At 42.7% G+C, this 16,940-nt stretch overlaps 1 protein-coding gene across 1 annotated transcript in view; it reads right to left on the reverse strand.

The window, feature by feature from the left end:
* Positions 1–2,271: 2,271 nt before the first annotated feature.
* LOC120913470 (glycine-rich cell wall structural protein-like) overlaps positions 2,272–16,940 on the reverse strand; it is a 29,677-nt gene continuing 15,008 nt past the window's right edge. Inside the window, exons 4-8 of the mRNA XM_040323428.1 lie at positions 15,418–16,524; positions 12,500–12,562; positions 8,998–9,222; positions 4,059–4,126; positions 2,272–2,617 (exon numbers count right to left, since the gene is read on the reverse strand). Coding sequence (XP_040179362.1) covers positions 4,095–4,126; positions 8,998–9,222; positions 12,500–12,562; positions 15,418–16,524 — 1,427 coding nt within the window. The 3' untranslated portion in view covers positions 2,272–2,617; positions 4,059–4,094. The remainder of the gene's footprint in view (positions 2,618–4,058; positions 4,127–8,997; positions 9,223–12,499; positions 12,563–15,417; positions 16,525–16,940) is intronic.

Here is a 16,940-nt window from a genome sequence, read left to right on the forward strand (position 1 = left end):
ATTACATTTTTCAACATTAAACCTCATCTGCCATGTAGTTGCTCACCCCATTATTTTATTGAGTTCTTATTGATGTCTTCTTGAAAAGTTTATGGCTCAAGTTATTGGCCCAGATTCACGTAGGGCGGCGTAACTTTGTGTGGGCGTAGCGTATCTTGTTTACGCTACGCCGCCGCAACTTAGAGAGGCAAGTGCAGTATTCACAAAGCACTTGCGTCCTAAGTTACGGCGGCGTAGCATAAATGGGCCGGGGTAAGCGCGCGGAATTCAAAGTAGGCTGGTAGGGGGCATGTTGTATGCTAATGATTCGTGACCCCACGTAATTGATGCTCCTAACAATTGGCGCATGCGCCGTCCATGAAAGTATCCCAGTGCGCATGCTCCAAATTACGCCGCAAATAGTCAATGCTTTCGACGTGAACGTAACTTACGCACAGCCCTATTCGCATACGACTTACGAAAACGACGCAAAATTCGACGCTGTCCCGACGTCCATACTTAATATTGGCTACGCCTCATATAGCAGGGGTTATTTTACGCCGGAAAAAGCCTTACGTAAACGACGTAAATCAATGCGCCGGGCGCACGTACGTTCTGAATCGGCGTATTTAGCTCATTTGCATATTCGTAAATATGCACCCCAAGATACAACGGCGTAGGAGACTTACGCCGCTCGTATCTAGGCAAAATTCATGCGTAACTGATTCTAAGAATCAGGCGCATAGATACGATGGCGCACATTCGGACTTACGCCGTCGTAAGTCGTTTGTGAATCTGGGCCATTGAGTCTAGGATATGTGGTGATTGTGTGAGTCTACCCTGTCCCTGTATTTATGGCTCCATGGTGGTTAGAAAAGGACATGGCTTCACAATTGTTCACACCATCTGTCACGTTCTTGGATAATCACATCTGTCTTGAGATGTTAATGACACTATGGGGATTAGGGTAACTGAGCTGCCCATGTGGGTATACATGCTGGGGTGTGTTCCTGGCATTCATTTTAACCAAGGAACCCACTTCGATGGTAGTTGGTGTGTGTATATATATATATATATATAAAAAAAGTCTTCACCTAGGCGAGGGTGCTGGTGCTGGCCCCAGTATTATTCTTACTGCACTGCCCTGCCTCTCCACCTTGTCCAATCAGAGAACGCTTTGCAATTATTCTGAAGGATGCAAAGTGTTCTCTGAATTAGCGCCCGGCGAGTGGCCAACACCTGTATTCACAATGCATGAGGCCCAGCCTCTCCGTACGGGACCAGGAAGTAAGTGGAGATTACTGGAGTAGCGGTGTCTTCAGTTATTTTCCGGCTTCCAGGAGCATCGACCAGTTATGGTATTTACAATTGGTCCAGGCTGGGCCAATGTAACTTTAAAAATATTAGACGTGCAGAACAAAAACATTTGTTTAGATTTGTTATTTACATAAATTTCGTTAAATTCATTTTCGGAATTTGTTTTGTTAGTTTTCGAATAGATTAAAAAAAATCGAATTTGGATTGATTCAGAAAAGTTTTTGAATAGTTTACGAATTCAAATAGTTTTCCTATTTCCAAATAAAATAGAATAGAAAATAAAGGAATATAACAGAAAATAGAATGATATAATACAGTAAAACAGAACAAAATAAAAGATTAGAATAAAATAGATTATAACCATCTTCTGAAATAATATAACCATTTTACAAAATCAATTGGAATTTGAATAGTATAGAAAAAAATAGAGTAGAATAGAAAATAACACAATAGTATAGAAACAAACAATAGAATAAATATAACCATCTTCCTATTCTAATCTATTATTTTCCATTCTTTTCAAAGTCTAATTGATTCTATTTGAATTTCGGAAGATGGTTTTATTCTTTTTTATTGTTTTTTTATTATACCTTTTCTGTTATTTTCTATTCTAATTTATTCTATTCGAATTGAATCTATTTGAATTTTGGGAAATGGTAATATTTTTTCTATTCTATTGTCTTTTTTTTATCCTTTTATAGGCTATTCATTTTTTTTTCTTTTTCTATTCTTTTCTTATGTATTCAATTTGAAATTCAAATTTCAGAAGATGGTTATACTTTCTATGTTATTCTATTTGTTTCTATTATATTCTAGTCTATTCTGTTTTATTTTCTATTTTGTTCTGTTTTACTATTATATTTTATTTTATGTTATATTTCTTTCTAGTCTATTTTTTTCTATTCTGTTCATTTAGTGTGAATAGGTAAAGTCTATGCTAAAAAAAGGTTTATAACATAACGAGCCTAAGCCAGGTTAGAACAAATCCTATGCAAGTTTTATTGCACATGTAGAAATTAACACTTCACATTTTTATTTAAAAAGAGATAAAAAAAAAAAAAACACTTTGTATGGCACAAAATTGCTCTTCACAAGAGCTTATTGAGAAGATGAGCGCAAGTTGTAATTGGGAAATCCTGAGATGACCAGAGGACAAGCACCAAGATTCATCCATGCATCTGTAAATGGGTCAATTAATACATCTTCGGGGAGCGAATAGAGGTGGGGAGGACAATTTGTACAAAAATAAATTATTTACAATCCCTTCTTTTTTAAGCTTCTCAGCAATTTTTGTATTTCGGCACATCCGATGTTGAATATTCCTGTAAGAAAGAGATATAATTATTATTACACGTGATTTTTCAAGCGTTTGTCCTATCATAACAACAAGGATAAAGTGTAAAATGGTCAAAATAAATAAAAAGTCAATTTTAAGCCACATGTCCATCTAAGACTACCCTGTCCAGAGGGTGACTGCACTGCCGTTTGCTTTCACGTCAGATTGAACAGTACTGTCCCCCCTTTACAGGAAGTGTAAAAATAAGCGATCCACTGGCAGGATCAACGAGTAGTAAAACTATATTTAAAACATGGATAATTTAGAACAGGGGTAGGCAACCTGTGACACTTCAACTGTTGCAGAACTATAATTGTAACTGCCAACCCCATCATGCCTCTGGGAGTAATTGTAACTGCCAACCTTGCAATGCCTCATGGGAAATGTAGTTCCACAACAGCTGGAGTGCCAAAGGTTGCTTACCCCTGATTTAGAACCTTGATCGGCTTTTAGTGTCTCTACAAATTTTTAGTAGAGTGAGGAAGGGTTAGGACTTATGACATTGGGCCAGATTCAGGTAGAATCGCCTATCTTTAGGCGGGCGTAGCATATCTCAGATACACTATGCCGCCGTAAGTTAGTGAGGCAGGTCCCGTATTCTGAAAGAACTTGCGCCCTAAGTTACGTCGGCGTAGTGTAAATGGGCCGGCGTAAGCCCGCCTAATTCAAAGTAGGCTGGTAGTGGGCGTGTTGTATGTTAATGACTCGTGACCCAACGTAATTGACGCTCCTAACGAATGGCGCATGCGCCATCCGTGAAAGTATCCCAGTGCTCCAAATTACGCCGCAAATAGTCAATGCTTTAGACGTGAACGTAACTTACGCACAGCCCTATTCGCGTACAGCTTACGCAAACGACGCAAAATTCGGCGCTGTCCCGACCTCCATACTTAACATTGGCTACGCCTCATATAGCAGGGGTAACTTTACGCCGAAAAAAGCCTTACGTAAACAACGTAAATCAATGCGCCGGGTGCGCGTACGTTTCTGAATCGGCGTATCTAGCTCATTTGCATATTCTACGCGTAAATCTACGGAAGCGGCCAGCGTAAATATGCACACCAAGATACGACAGAGTTGGAGACTTACACCGCTCGTATCTAGGCAACAGTGAGGCGTATCTGATTCTATGAATCGGGCGCAGAGATGCGACGCCTCACACTCAGAGTTACGACGGCGTATCTGGAGATACGCTGTCGTAACTCCTTTGTAAATCTGGGTCATTGTCTTTATTGCTGTCTGAACCCTTGTGCCACATTGACAACTGCACCCTTATTTCTTTAATGGGAGTCATAAGGACAGGAAGTGAGGTAAAAACCCCACCCATTTTTTTTTATGATTCTTCTGTTTTAACTGATTCCTTTTCCTTTTGGATAGTGATCCCAACCCTTTCTCGTAGAATGGGACATCATGTACACTGACTTACCACTTCAGTAGTTATTGTGCATGCCACACTAAGGATCTATTTTCCAGATTGTGCTTGCTGGGAAAAACCTTTTAGGAGAAAGAGAGAGAAATTTACAACTGGTAATGAAAGAGAATGCAATTTTTTTTAATCTATTTGTACATAGAAAACACACACATTGTTCTGATTGTATGGTATTATACAATTCTCCATCAGAGGTTTTCTGTCTCATCACAGTGTTGGAAGGCAGCAAAGAAGCCACACTAGACTACACCTTTTGGTCCTTCCCATGACGGTCCACTTTTATGTTACATACTGTGGTACTGGTAATCGGGTTCAACCAATCCACTTTTCATCTTGACCTGTCTTGGTTCTTGGCCGATCCGCTCCCACCACAGAGTAGACAATCTAGCTTACAGTTCTAACAACCTTTTATTTTTTTTATCATAGGTTAGGATATTTAGTGTATACCAGAGAAGGAGTGCCCTTAAAACTGATACGTTTTTTCTGAATGATCAAAATGGATATTGTACATAACCCATCATTTTAAGGAAAAATACTAATATGTATACAGTGTATCCGGAAAGTATTCACAGCGCATCACGTTTTCCACATTTTGTTATGTTACAGCCTTCTTCCAAAATGGATTAAATTCAATATTTTCCTCAAAATTCTACAAACAATACCCCATAATTACAACTTGAAAGAAGTTTGTTTGAAACTTTTGCAAATGTATAAAAAAAAAAAGCGAACAAAAAAATTCACATATACATAAGTATTCAAAGCCTTTGTCATGACACTCAAAATTGAGCTCAGGTGCATTCTTTTTCCACTGATCATCCTTAAAGCGGGAGTTCACCCTAAAAAAAATATTTAACATTAGATTCATGCTCATTTTGTCAAGGGGAATCGGGTAGTTTTTTTTAAAAACGAAGCAGTACTTACCGTTTTAGAGAGCGATCTTCTCCGCCGCTTCCGGGTATGGTCTTCGGGACTGGACGTTCCTTCTTGATTGACAGTCTTCCGACAGGCTTCCGACGGTCGCATCTATCGCGTCACGAGTAGCCGAAAGAAGCCGAACTTTGGTGCGGCTCTATACGGCGCCTGCGCACCGTCGCACCTTTCGGAAAATCGTGACGCGATAGATGCGACCGTCGGAAGCCTGTCGGAAGACTGTCAATCAAATAGGAACGCCCAGTCCCGCAGCCCATACCAGAAAGCGGCGGAGAAAATGTATCTCTAAACCGGTAAGTGCGGCTTTGATTTAAAAAAAAACTACCCGATTCCCCTTGACAAAATGAGCATGAATCTAATGTTAAAAATTGTCATTTCCGGGTGAACCTCCACTTTAAGATTGATTCTCCACTTGATTGGAGTCCACCTGTGGTAAGGTCAGTTGATTGGACATGATTTGGAAAAACACACACCTGTCTATATAAGGTCCCACAGTTAACAGTGCATGTCAGAGCACAAACTAAGCCATGAGATCCAAAGAATTGTCTGTAGACCTCCGAGACAGAATTGTATCAAGGCACAGATTTGGGAAAAGATACAGAAACATTTCGGGAGCATTGAAGGTCCTAAATGAGCACAGTGGACACCATCAAGTTTGGAACCACCAGCTGTCTTCCTAGAGTGGACAGCCCGGCCAAACTGAGCACTCGGGGGAGAAGGGCCTTAGGGAGATGACCAAGAACCTGATGGTCACTCTGACAGAGCTCCAGTGTTTCTCTGTGGAGAGAGGAGAACCTTCCAGAAGAACAACCATCACTGCAGCACTCCACCAATCAGGCCTCTATGGTAAAGTGGCCAGACGGAACCCACTCCCAAGTAAAAGGCACATGACAGCCTGTATGGAGTTTGCGAAAAAGGCACCTGAAGGACCCCGACCATGAGGAAAAAAATCTCTGGTCTGATAAAACAAAGATTTTACTCTTTGGCCTGAATGGCAAACTTCATGTATGGAGGAAACCAGGCACCACTCATCACCTGGCCAATACCATCCCTACAGTGAAGCATGGTGATGACTGCATCATGCTGTCAGGATGTTTTTCAGTGGCAGGGACTGTCATAATCGAGGGAAAGATGAGTGCCACAATGTGCAGAAACATTGTTGATGAAAAAGTGCTCCAGAGCGCTCTGGAGTCTGGACCTCAGATTTGTGCAAAGGTTCATCTTCCAACAGGACAACGACCCTAACCATACAGCCAAGATAACAAAAGAGTGTCTGCAGGACAACTCTGTGAATGTTCTTACGTGGCCCCAACTTGAACCCGACTGAACATCTCTGGAGAGATCTGAAAATGGTCGTGCACCAACGCTCCCCATCCAACCTGATGGAGCTTGAAAGGTCTTGCAAAGAAGAATGGGAGAAACTGCCCAAAAATTTACTTTTGTGATTTTTTTTTTTTTTTTTTTAATTTGCAAAGATTTCAAACAAACTTCTTGTCATTATGGAGTATCGTTTGTAGAATATTGAGGACAATAATGCATTTAATCCATTTTAGAATAAGGCTGTAATATAACAAAAATGTAAAAAGTGAGTCGCTGTGAATACTTTCCTTATGCACTGTATTTATGTTATGTTTTAAAATTGCACAAGCTACACCTGTGATGCTGAATTTATAGCACACTGTGGAGCTGTTTCATGTAAGGGAGAGAAGGCACTCTGCAGTAAAAAACGTGTGTGAGTGTATATTGTTCAAATTGAGCTATTGAACTCTGTAAACAGGGGGCTTTAAAAAAAAAAAAAAAAGATGCACTAAGGAGAGTCTATAAACCACATAAAAAGAAATGAAGAGCTCTGTTGACTGTATATGTCAATACAAAAAAAGTAGTCCTATAAAAACAAAGCTACTTCCTTTTTTTTTTTTTAAGAATGAAAAAAGTCCATATAAAACACTATACAATCCTTTAAAGAAGGCACAACCCATGGATAGGGACTTTTGGTTCTAAATTTGGTTTGACAGGCTCCATAGATGGGTTTCTGGAAAAAAAAATTACTCATGTAAAAATGTACCTATTTTCATTGTGATATTTTTTTTAATGTTTTCCAATAATCGTATGTATGGCGATATATAACATGCTGTTGTCATTGTTGCACACTAAAATGTATTTCTGTAAAAAAAAAAAATTATATATATATATATATATATATATATATATATATATACATATACACACAAACACTCTTTGCCATTTGCCTCTTCACAATTTTAGGAAGTAAAGACAAATACTTGTTGGTCTGCCAGAAAAGCGTTAAGCGTCTATTATAACATCCTGTAGTGAGCGGACACCACAAGAGCTTTTCTAGATGGAAGTTTTCTCCTGCTGGACTAAAGAACTTTTTCAATCTGTGTCCTCATTACATATGAGGGAGGTGTTTTGCAGTGCAGAAAGTAAGACCCCAGGCAGAGTTGACAACACTGAAATTAGAAGAAATGGCCGCACACCACTGTAGATCAAAATCCTTTTTATTTGGACGACCCAAAAATATCAGGAAACGGAATGCTGGGTAGATGCGTTTCGCACACTTCACATGTGCTTAGTCATTACCTAATGACACGTGAAGTGTGCGAAACGCGTCTACCCAGCATTCTGATTCCTGATGTTTTTGGGATGTCCAAATAAAAAGGATTTTGATCTACATTGGTGTGCGGCCATTTCTTCTAATTTAATTGTGGGTGGAGGCTAGCACCTACTGGATCATTGGGCTTCAAGGTCTCACTTGGAGCGGCAGGTGTTTCTCTTTCTATTAGAGTTAACAACACTGTTTGGGATTTCAGTGCAGCAAAGGCAACGTCATTTACTCTAACAAGAAGTTAGGAGCTCACTGGATTTCTGGCGGATCATTCGGTGTTTTTTTGTGCTTACAGCAATTTTAAAAACACAAAACGTTATTAAAAAATTCTGCCTGAAAAGGTTCTGTAAAATTACTGAAATAGTTACACACACACCAGTTACTACCTGATTTTTCAAAATGTAGATTTACAGACAACTGTGAAATGCGAAGCCCTTCCCGATTGGAAACATTTTGATTATTTAAGTTGACCCTTAGGCCCCGTACACACCATAGAATCCATCCGTAGATAAATCCCAGCAAATGGGTTTCAGCGGATAGATCCTATGGTGTGTACACGCCAGCGGATCTGTTTCCGCGGATATATCTCCCCTGGGATGGATTCCAGCAGATCGAATATTTGCTGACATGCAGAACATATCCATCTGCTGGAGTCCATCCCAACGGATGGATCCGCTGGTCTGTACAGACTCACCGGATCCATCCGTCCGAAGGGATCCCCCGCATGCGTCGTAATGATTTGACGCATGCGTGGAATTCCTTATATGACAGCGTCGCGCACGTCGCCGCGTCATCATCGCGGCGACGGCGCGTCACTTCATCGCCAGAGGATTTCGGCGCGGATTTCAATGCGATGGTGTGTACACGCCATCGCATAGAAATCCGCGGAAATCCTCGAGAGGATTTATCCGTGGAAACGGTCCGCTGGACCGTATCCGCGGATAAATCCTCTCGTGTGTATGGGGCCTTAGACCCGGTTCACACTGGGGCGACACGACAGGCGGCTCAGCCGCCTGACGTGTCGCGTCCCATTCAATGCAATGGAACCGTTCTAATAGGAGCGACACAAGTCATTCCGACTTAGAAAAAGGTTCCTGTACGACTTCGGGGGCGGCTCGGGGCGACCTGCATTGACTTCTATACAGAAGTCGTTTTGCAAATCGCCTCTGAAGTCGTCCTCAGGATGACTTGCAGAGTCACCCCCGAAGTCGTGCCGCTGCTGTGTGAACCGACTCTTAGACTTCACATTAAACAGAGATTCTATGTGTGTGAGCAGGAATTATTTTGAGATCCTCCAAAATCTCTTGAGGGGGAATGCAAGTATCTCATTGCAGTTTTTTTAAAGGATGGTGGTGGTTGAAACCATGAATTATCACTCACCTCCAGATGAACCTCCACCTGATTGATTGGAGCCTTGAAACTGTGATCCGCCTCCACCTTGTAGATTTGATCCTTGATTTTGTGACTGGGAAATTTGAGAAAATCCACCTTGTTGATTTGATCCTTGATTTTGTGACTGGGAAATTTGAGAAAAGCCACCTCCAGTACCACCACCACCACCTCCGGAAACCAGGTTTCCTCCTCCAACGCCGGTTCCATGGCCAGCTGCAAGAATGATGTATGCATACATTTAGTTCTCAAATAAAGCAAAGCATGTTTCAAGTATGTCCAGTGTGGGGTATTGCTTTTCCTAATAGTAAACAAAAAATTGTTAGATACTGTCAGTTCACACTGTTAATTCAGAATGAATGGATGAAGAAAGGTCTTATTATTACGTCTGCTGCACTTTACAAAATATACCAGTGGCGGCCAGTGCATTGTGGGCTCACCGCCCTCATTATCCATGGCCCAGACCCTTTCAGGACATTAAGCGCATGAATTACTTTGGCGGGGATCGGTGGAGGTGTGAATTTTGAAGCACCTGATTAGAGCCAGAGCCTCTAATAGGCTTCAATATAGGGTGGGCTTGCGATGCAGAACACTGCGTCCTGATCCCACCCTGTTGTGTGACCATAGCGATTGAATTTTCGCTATTTTCACACTAACGTTCCTCCCCAACATTCAGGAGGCAGGTCTGTGAGACCTGTTTGTCGATTGGCCAAAACGTGATCCTATTGGATGCCTAGCAGTGTTTTTCTTTGCGAAAGAGGAGACACGGCAGATGAAGCTTGAGGAGCCAGAGCTGCCGCTTCAGGAGAGGAGGATACTGGTAAGTGGGGGGTGGTGGGGTTAATTGCTGTCAGTGCCAGAACGTGGATCAGCAGTTGCACAGTGCATCTATGGATATTGGCTGCTGGTGAAGGAGAGCCACCACTCACTTGATCTGTGATGCTGAGCTGTATACGCTGAGTTGTATACCCTGATCTTTGATGCTGATCTGTATACCCTGAGCTGTATACCCTGATCTGTGAGGCTGAGCTGTATACCCTGAGCTATGAGGCTGAGCTGTATACCCTGAGCTATGAGGCTGAGCTGTATACCTTGATCTGTATATCCTGATCAGCGAGGCTGAGCATATACCCTGATCTGTGATTCTGAGCTGTATACCCTGAGCTTTATACCCTAATCTGTGATGCTGAGCTGTATACTCTGCACTGTGATGCTGAGCTGTATACTCTGTCCTGTAATGCTGGGGCTGTATACTCCTGACACTATGGGTGTAAACTAGTGTAATACAGGGGACAAAGTGGATGGATTCTATAAGGGGTGGGGCTTACGAGAAGTGGGATGGGTCAAACAGGAAGGGCGGGGTCTTGTGCCCCCCATCCTAAATCTTCACCAGCTGCCACTGACATCAACACAGAAGTACTTCTAGTAATAGTTGTAGTAAGGGGGAATCCAGAAACCCCCAAGACACAAAGAGATTTACTAAAACTGGTGCACACAGAATCTGGTGCAGCTGTGCATAGTAACCAATCGGGTTCTAGGTTTAAGTCTGGGTTCACACTACTACACTACTTTCATTCTACTTTGCTCTGCTACATTGGTCCTACATTTATCCTACATTGGTCCTACATCCATCCTACTTTCATGAACAGGATACTACTTTGGTCCGACTTCAATGACATTCAATGGGTTGAAGTAGGATCAATGTAGGACCAAAAGTAGTACAGGGAGCGTTTTCAAAGTCGGACCGACTTGTGTAGGACCAGTGTAGGACCAGTAAGGCAGCTCTCATAGGGAAACATTGAACACAGAGCAAAATAGGATGAAAGTAGTGTAGTAGTGTGAACCCAGCCTTAAGCCCATTTCACACAGGGCAGACTCTGTTGAGATCAGCAGGGGATCTATCTGCTGATCAGAAAAGAGAAGTTAAAGGATCCATCTGTCTCCACTCAGTTGATGCAGAGTAGACATGAACAGAGCACACTCTGCTCCATGGGCAGCTGGGAGTAAACAGACGCCGCTGTTCATTTACACCCAACTGCCCTCCGATCCGCTCCGCCTAGATGAAGGAAGACTGATCCCCTCCCGTTTTTTTTTTGTTTTTTTTAGGACACTGGACCAGATCAGAGGTAGGCTGTGTAAAAGGACACAAGTCTGTTTACACCTGCCGGACCATGGAATTAATGGACTGTCCAATCAGGTCTACCTGGAAAATTGACAGTTAAACCCTTCGTGTGAAAGGGGCCTTATTGTCAACTTAATTGAACAAGCTGAAGTTAGATGCTGATTGGTTACTATACATAGCTGCTCAAGATTCTGTGTGCTCCAGTAAATTTAGTAAATCTCCCCATGTGTTTTTCAACTTGTCAAAAGTGTGAGTTGAAGGCGTATCCCCCCCCCTAGAGTTAAGAAGGTCTAGCACTTACATATACACAGTGGGTAGGTTTGACTGCCTTCGGTGGTTTGAGGTGGAGGTTAACTGTGTTTTGTTTTTTTTTACCACTAAGAGATGATGTAGGGAGCAGATGGACTCTCAGGAGAGTTATATATATATAAGGGGAAGTTTATCTTTTTCCTTTCCCCTTTCTTCCTTTTTCTTTTCCTTTTTTTTTATTTTTATTTTTTTATTATCACAAAGGTTGGAGGTAAGGGGCAAGTATAGCCCCCTTAGAGTTAAGAAAGCCTAGCACAAATATAAATATGATGGGAAGGTTTAATTGCCTCCCTCGGTGGTGTGTGGTGGAGGTCACAATATAATAGAATCCTTCAAATTTAAAATAGGAAGGTCATTATGAAAAATTCTTTATCCCACTTTTTTTTTTTGTTTGCCACCCATTTACTCCTTGATTTCTTTTTAATGGGAAAGGGAGGAGTGGGAGGATGAAGTCCTTTAAACTCACTTTGTCCCTCGAAAGGGAGTCACTACCTAGAAATATAAATTATAATAGAAATAAACAGTGCACTTGGGTGGGTTCGATTAAAAAGATGATATAGTCACAGTTAGGAAGGGGATGAGGTGTGTCCCCCTTTTTTTTTTTCTTCTCCTCCTTCTATCTCTCTCTCCCTTCTCTCTCTCCCTTCTCCATTACCCTTCCTCCCACCCTCCCACCCTTTCTACCTATATAGATTTTATTAGTACGTACCCCAGAGAGGGCCAAGGAGCGGGAGAAGATGAAGTACCTTGTCTTCAGGTTTGAAAAATAAGGGCCACCAGAGAGTTACTTACATAAGGTTTATCAGGAGACCATGTATGTATGTGTTGGTATATGTATGTCAAATTATAAATGTAAGATTGTGTATGTTAAGTCTTTGTTGGAAAAAAATATTTAATAAAAATTTTATTGGAAAAAAAAAAGTGTGAGTTGATGGAACTTTTTAGTAACTCAATACAAATCACGCTATGCATATCTATCACCTTGGAGTTTTGGGTTCTGCAAAGCTGAAACTATTCTTTAGCGTACTGAAACAGATAACAAATTGCAAAAATAGTACTCACATCCACCCCCTCCAAACTTCTTGCAGCCTTTAGAAACGGGAATATCATTTGGGTTTAGTCCTCCTATAGACAAACAAGGTCAGACAAGACATTAGAATAAAAAGCTGGTGAACAATTAGGGTGACATCTGAACATCTCTTGGTACAACTGGACCAATTAGGTATTAGTGTTTCTAAATCCAAGAACAATAAAATAATATATTGCAGCTTAACAGCTGCAGGGTTATACATGGGCAGCACATTGACGAGGTGGTTAGCACTTCCACCTAGCAGCACTGGGGTCGTAGCTTCGTATCCCAACCATGGCACTACCTAGAGTCTGCATGTGTTTCCTCTGGGTACGTTGGTTTCCCTTCCACACTCCAAAAACATGCTGGTAGGTTAACTGGCTTATGTCTAAATTGGCTCTAGTATGTGTATGTATGTGAGTTAGGGACCTTTATATTGATCAGGGACTGATGTGAATGTACAATATATATGTGTAAATTGACAGTGCTATATAAGTACTTGTAATAATAACAATACCAGTCCGTAGATGTAGTGGCTACATTTGTTTTCTTTGTCCTCTCTTAACCACCACAACACACTACACAAGGCCGACTTGCAGGCGGCCTTTTATAGTGTGGGGCGTGTACTAAACCCCCTGAGCCATAATTGGCCAAAGCCACCCTGGCTTTGGCCAATTATGGCTCTCCGTTTTTTTGCAAGCTGTGATTGGCCAAGCATGCGGGTCATAGTGCATGCTTGGCCAATCATCAGCCAGCGATGCCGCAGTGAATTATGGTCTGTGAAACGTAACTTGAATTTGGCGCGAACTACCCGTTTTGTTCGTATTTCGATGAACGATCGAACATACGATGTTCGAGTCGAACATGAGTTCGACTCGAATACGAAGCTCATCCCTATTCAGGACCTGTCATTTTTAATAGGAATCTACCCTTGATTGGGGAACCATGATAGAAAAGTGTATTGCCACAAGTGTATTGCCCTGCCATCATACTGTCCCAGACAAAAACTGTGTGTTGCCCATGCAGGACATCTAAACCAAGCTAATCACCATGCCGTAGTGCTGTCACGTGGGAGTAGGGAGAGAATCCTCAAGCCCTGTACACACGACCAGTATTCCCGGCGGTAAAAAGTCCACAAGGAATCAGAGGGGGAAAACCGAGAACCTGCTCGGTAACACTCCCCCTGTACACACCAGCGGTTTTCCCGTCGGGAAAACTGCGGTGAGAGCTTTGGACGGGAATCCCGGCCATGTGTTTGCTCCACCACAGTGTTTCCTATAGGGAAACTGTCGGGGAAAAAGACCACCGGGAATCCTGGCAGGAAAAAAGAGAACATGTTCTCATTTTTCCTGACAGGATTCCCGGCGGTTCTCCTGTCAAGAAAACTGCCATGGAGCATACACAAGGCCAGTTTTCCCGGCCAAAAGCTGTCATGGCAGTTTTCCCAATGGGAAAACTGATCATGTGTACGAGGCATTAGTGAATGTTCTGACCAGAGTCCCTTGAAGCTTGAACAATAACTTAGGGAGGATGAGGTATTAGCAACTGGGGTAGATGCTATTTACATAACGCTGAGAAAGAGATGTAGCCATGGGCTACTCATTGCTTGGACAATGATTTATATCATATAATGTGGTCAGCTGACGGGGGAAGCTTTATAACGGAACCAGGAAATAATGAAAACACGTTGCTGGCCATGTGTCGGGGGAGGGCCCTGTTCAAATCACAAGGCTGGATGAACAGAAATGTTAATCTTTTGGCAGGTATAATATTTCACATAAATTCATTTTAACAGTCTAAGGTGTTTTCACCTTATTCTGATTCCGATTTTTGGCATTAGTCCTAACACTAACCTTCCCTGTATTCCCAACACTAACCCCACTTGTAACTCTACTACACCTAACCCTAACCCTGCCTTTTACCCTAATGCTAAACCTCAGTGTAACCCCACCTTTCAGACAAACCCAGAAGTCTCAATTATAACTCTAACCCTCCCTGAAACAATAACACAAATGTTTGATCTCACATTAACCATTTAATGTTCGCCCTATCTGCTTTTCTGCTACAGGGCAGCACCCGTGCACCGGATCACGTATATATACACAATCCAACACTTCCGGGTAGAGGCCACCAGCGGCTCACTTCCGCTGTGATTACACACAGCGGAAGCTGTTCAGCAGGTGCATGGTTTCCCTAATGTCGTCCGGCACCCGCCGATCATCAGAGAGACAGAACTGTGATCTGCCTATGTAAATAGGGCAGACCACCTTTCTGACAGGAGGGAAGGGATGGAGTTTGTGTCCGTCCCTGCAAAGCAGGAATTCAATTCCATCTCTTCCCCTAGTAAAAGCACCTCACACAGTATAGTAAAAAAAACGAATTAGGCACACAGTTAACCCTTTTATCGCTCCTGATGTTAGCACCTTCCCAGCCAGTGTCATTAGTACAGTGACAGCGCATATTCTATAGCACTGATCACTATATTAATGTTACTGGTGCCCAAAAAAGTGTCAGAATGTCCACCGGAATATCACAGTCCCGCTACAAGTCACTGATCGCAGCTATTACTAGTAAAACAAAAAAATTAAAATATCCCAATATCTTCCAGAGGTCAAGTGGTTAACCTGCACATTAACCCACCCTCCCTGTAACCAGCTCTGCTTGTTGTAACCCCATCTGTAACACTAAACCTCTCTGAAAACACTAACACAAACCATAACTCTGCCTGTAACATATGGTGTAATTTACAAAAAAATATAAAGAAAAGATGAACCAACATTGTCTAACTTTTCAAATTATATACAGTTCACTGGTGGTGGTTCATTGTTATTCTTTATACAAACTGAATAATAAATAAATTGTGTGTATTAAATGATAAACGTAATATAATCAATAAACTGTTATACTTTACCTGGCAGTCTAGGTGGATTTATTATACCGCCACCGCCACCACTGGATCCTCCACTGCTAATTTGTTGAAAGCCGCCTCCACCTCCAGCTCCACCTCCACCTCCAGCTCCACCTCCACCTCCTCCTCCACCTCCTCCTCCACCTCCTCCTCCACCTCCACCTCCACCAAAATGACCCGTGCCTAAACCGGATGATCCTTGAAATGAACCTGCGCCTATAACTGAAGATCCACTTGACGAGCCATGAAAAGAGCTTGATGATCCACCGGAAGATCCATGAAATGAGCTTCCCATTCCACCCGATGAATGGAGATTGCTGCCACTTCCCATGGATGAGCCTGAAAAAGCTCCTCCACCTGAAGAACCAGAAACCGAACCGCCATGACCAAATGAACCTCCGCTTCCTACTCCACCAACTGCTCCTCCTTGCATTGGGACAAATTTTATCGTTCCAAGGATGACTTGATCTTGCGCAGATGAGCCACCTCCTCCTGAAATTAGTCCTCCACTTCCACCAGATGACATACTGTTTTGACCGAATGAACCTATGACCACTCCACCACTGCCTGGTCTTGGAGGAGGGTTGACATTTCCTGCAAGGATGACACTGGTGTGCTGAGAGCTTCCTCCAGCTGCATGGAATGAAGATAAGCTACCTGAGCTTCCACCTCCAGAAAATGAACTACCCCCTGCTCCTCCGGACATGCTGGACTGGCCAAAAGAGCCACCGCCACCGCCACCGCCTCCGCCGCCTCCTCCTCCTCCTCCTCCTCCTCCTCCAGAAGAAGAAAAAATGTTCTGGCTATTTGAGCCTCCAACTCCAGAGCTCCCTCCAGATATGCTGTAGCCTCCTCCTCCTACTCCTACTCCTCCTCCTCCTCCTCCTCCTCCAGAAGAAGAAAATATGTTCTGGATACTTGAACTTCCAACTCCAGAGCTTCCTCCAGATATGCTGTAGCCGCCTCCGCCTCCTCCGCCTCCTCCTCCTCCTCCGCCTCCTCCGCCTCCTCCGCCTCCTCCTCCTCCAGAGCTACTAGAGCCTCCACCACTTGACATGCTGCCACTTTGAAAGCTGGAGCTGCCTCCTCCGCTCATAGATCCAGACTGACCTGCAATATTCAAGATGAAGAGTGAGAATACCAACAAAAGCAACACACTCAGCCCATTTAAACTCTTAATAGGGGAATTTAAAAGATTGGAGAAGCCAGAATCTGCAGCAGGTGTGCATAGCAACCAATCAGCTTCGCTCTTTCATTTTCAAAGCTTAACTGAACAAACTGAATTAAGAAGCTGATTGGCTGCCATGCACAGCTTCTCCAGATTCTGTCTGTTCCAGTTGTGATAATTTCCTCTTATATGCCTATGTGCAATTAAATCCTGGGAGCTGAAAATAATTAATTTAACAATTGTAAGCTTGAAGTGGATGTAAACCCCCTCTCATCCTTTCTAAACTACTGCCATAGTGCTAATCGATAAGGATATAGATGCCTCCTGCATGTATCCTTACCTGTCCAATGTCTCCCCT

This window comes from Rana temporaria, chromosome 9, assembly GCF_905171775.1.
Source record: "Rana temporaria chromosome 9, aRanTem1.1, whole genome shotgun sequence".
Classification (NCBI taxonomy): Eukaryota; Metazoa; Chordata; class Amphibia; order Anura; family Ranidae; genus Rana; species Rana temporaria.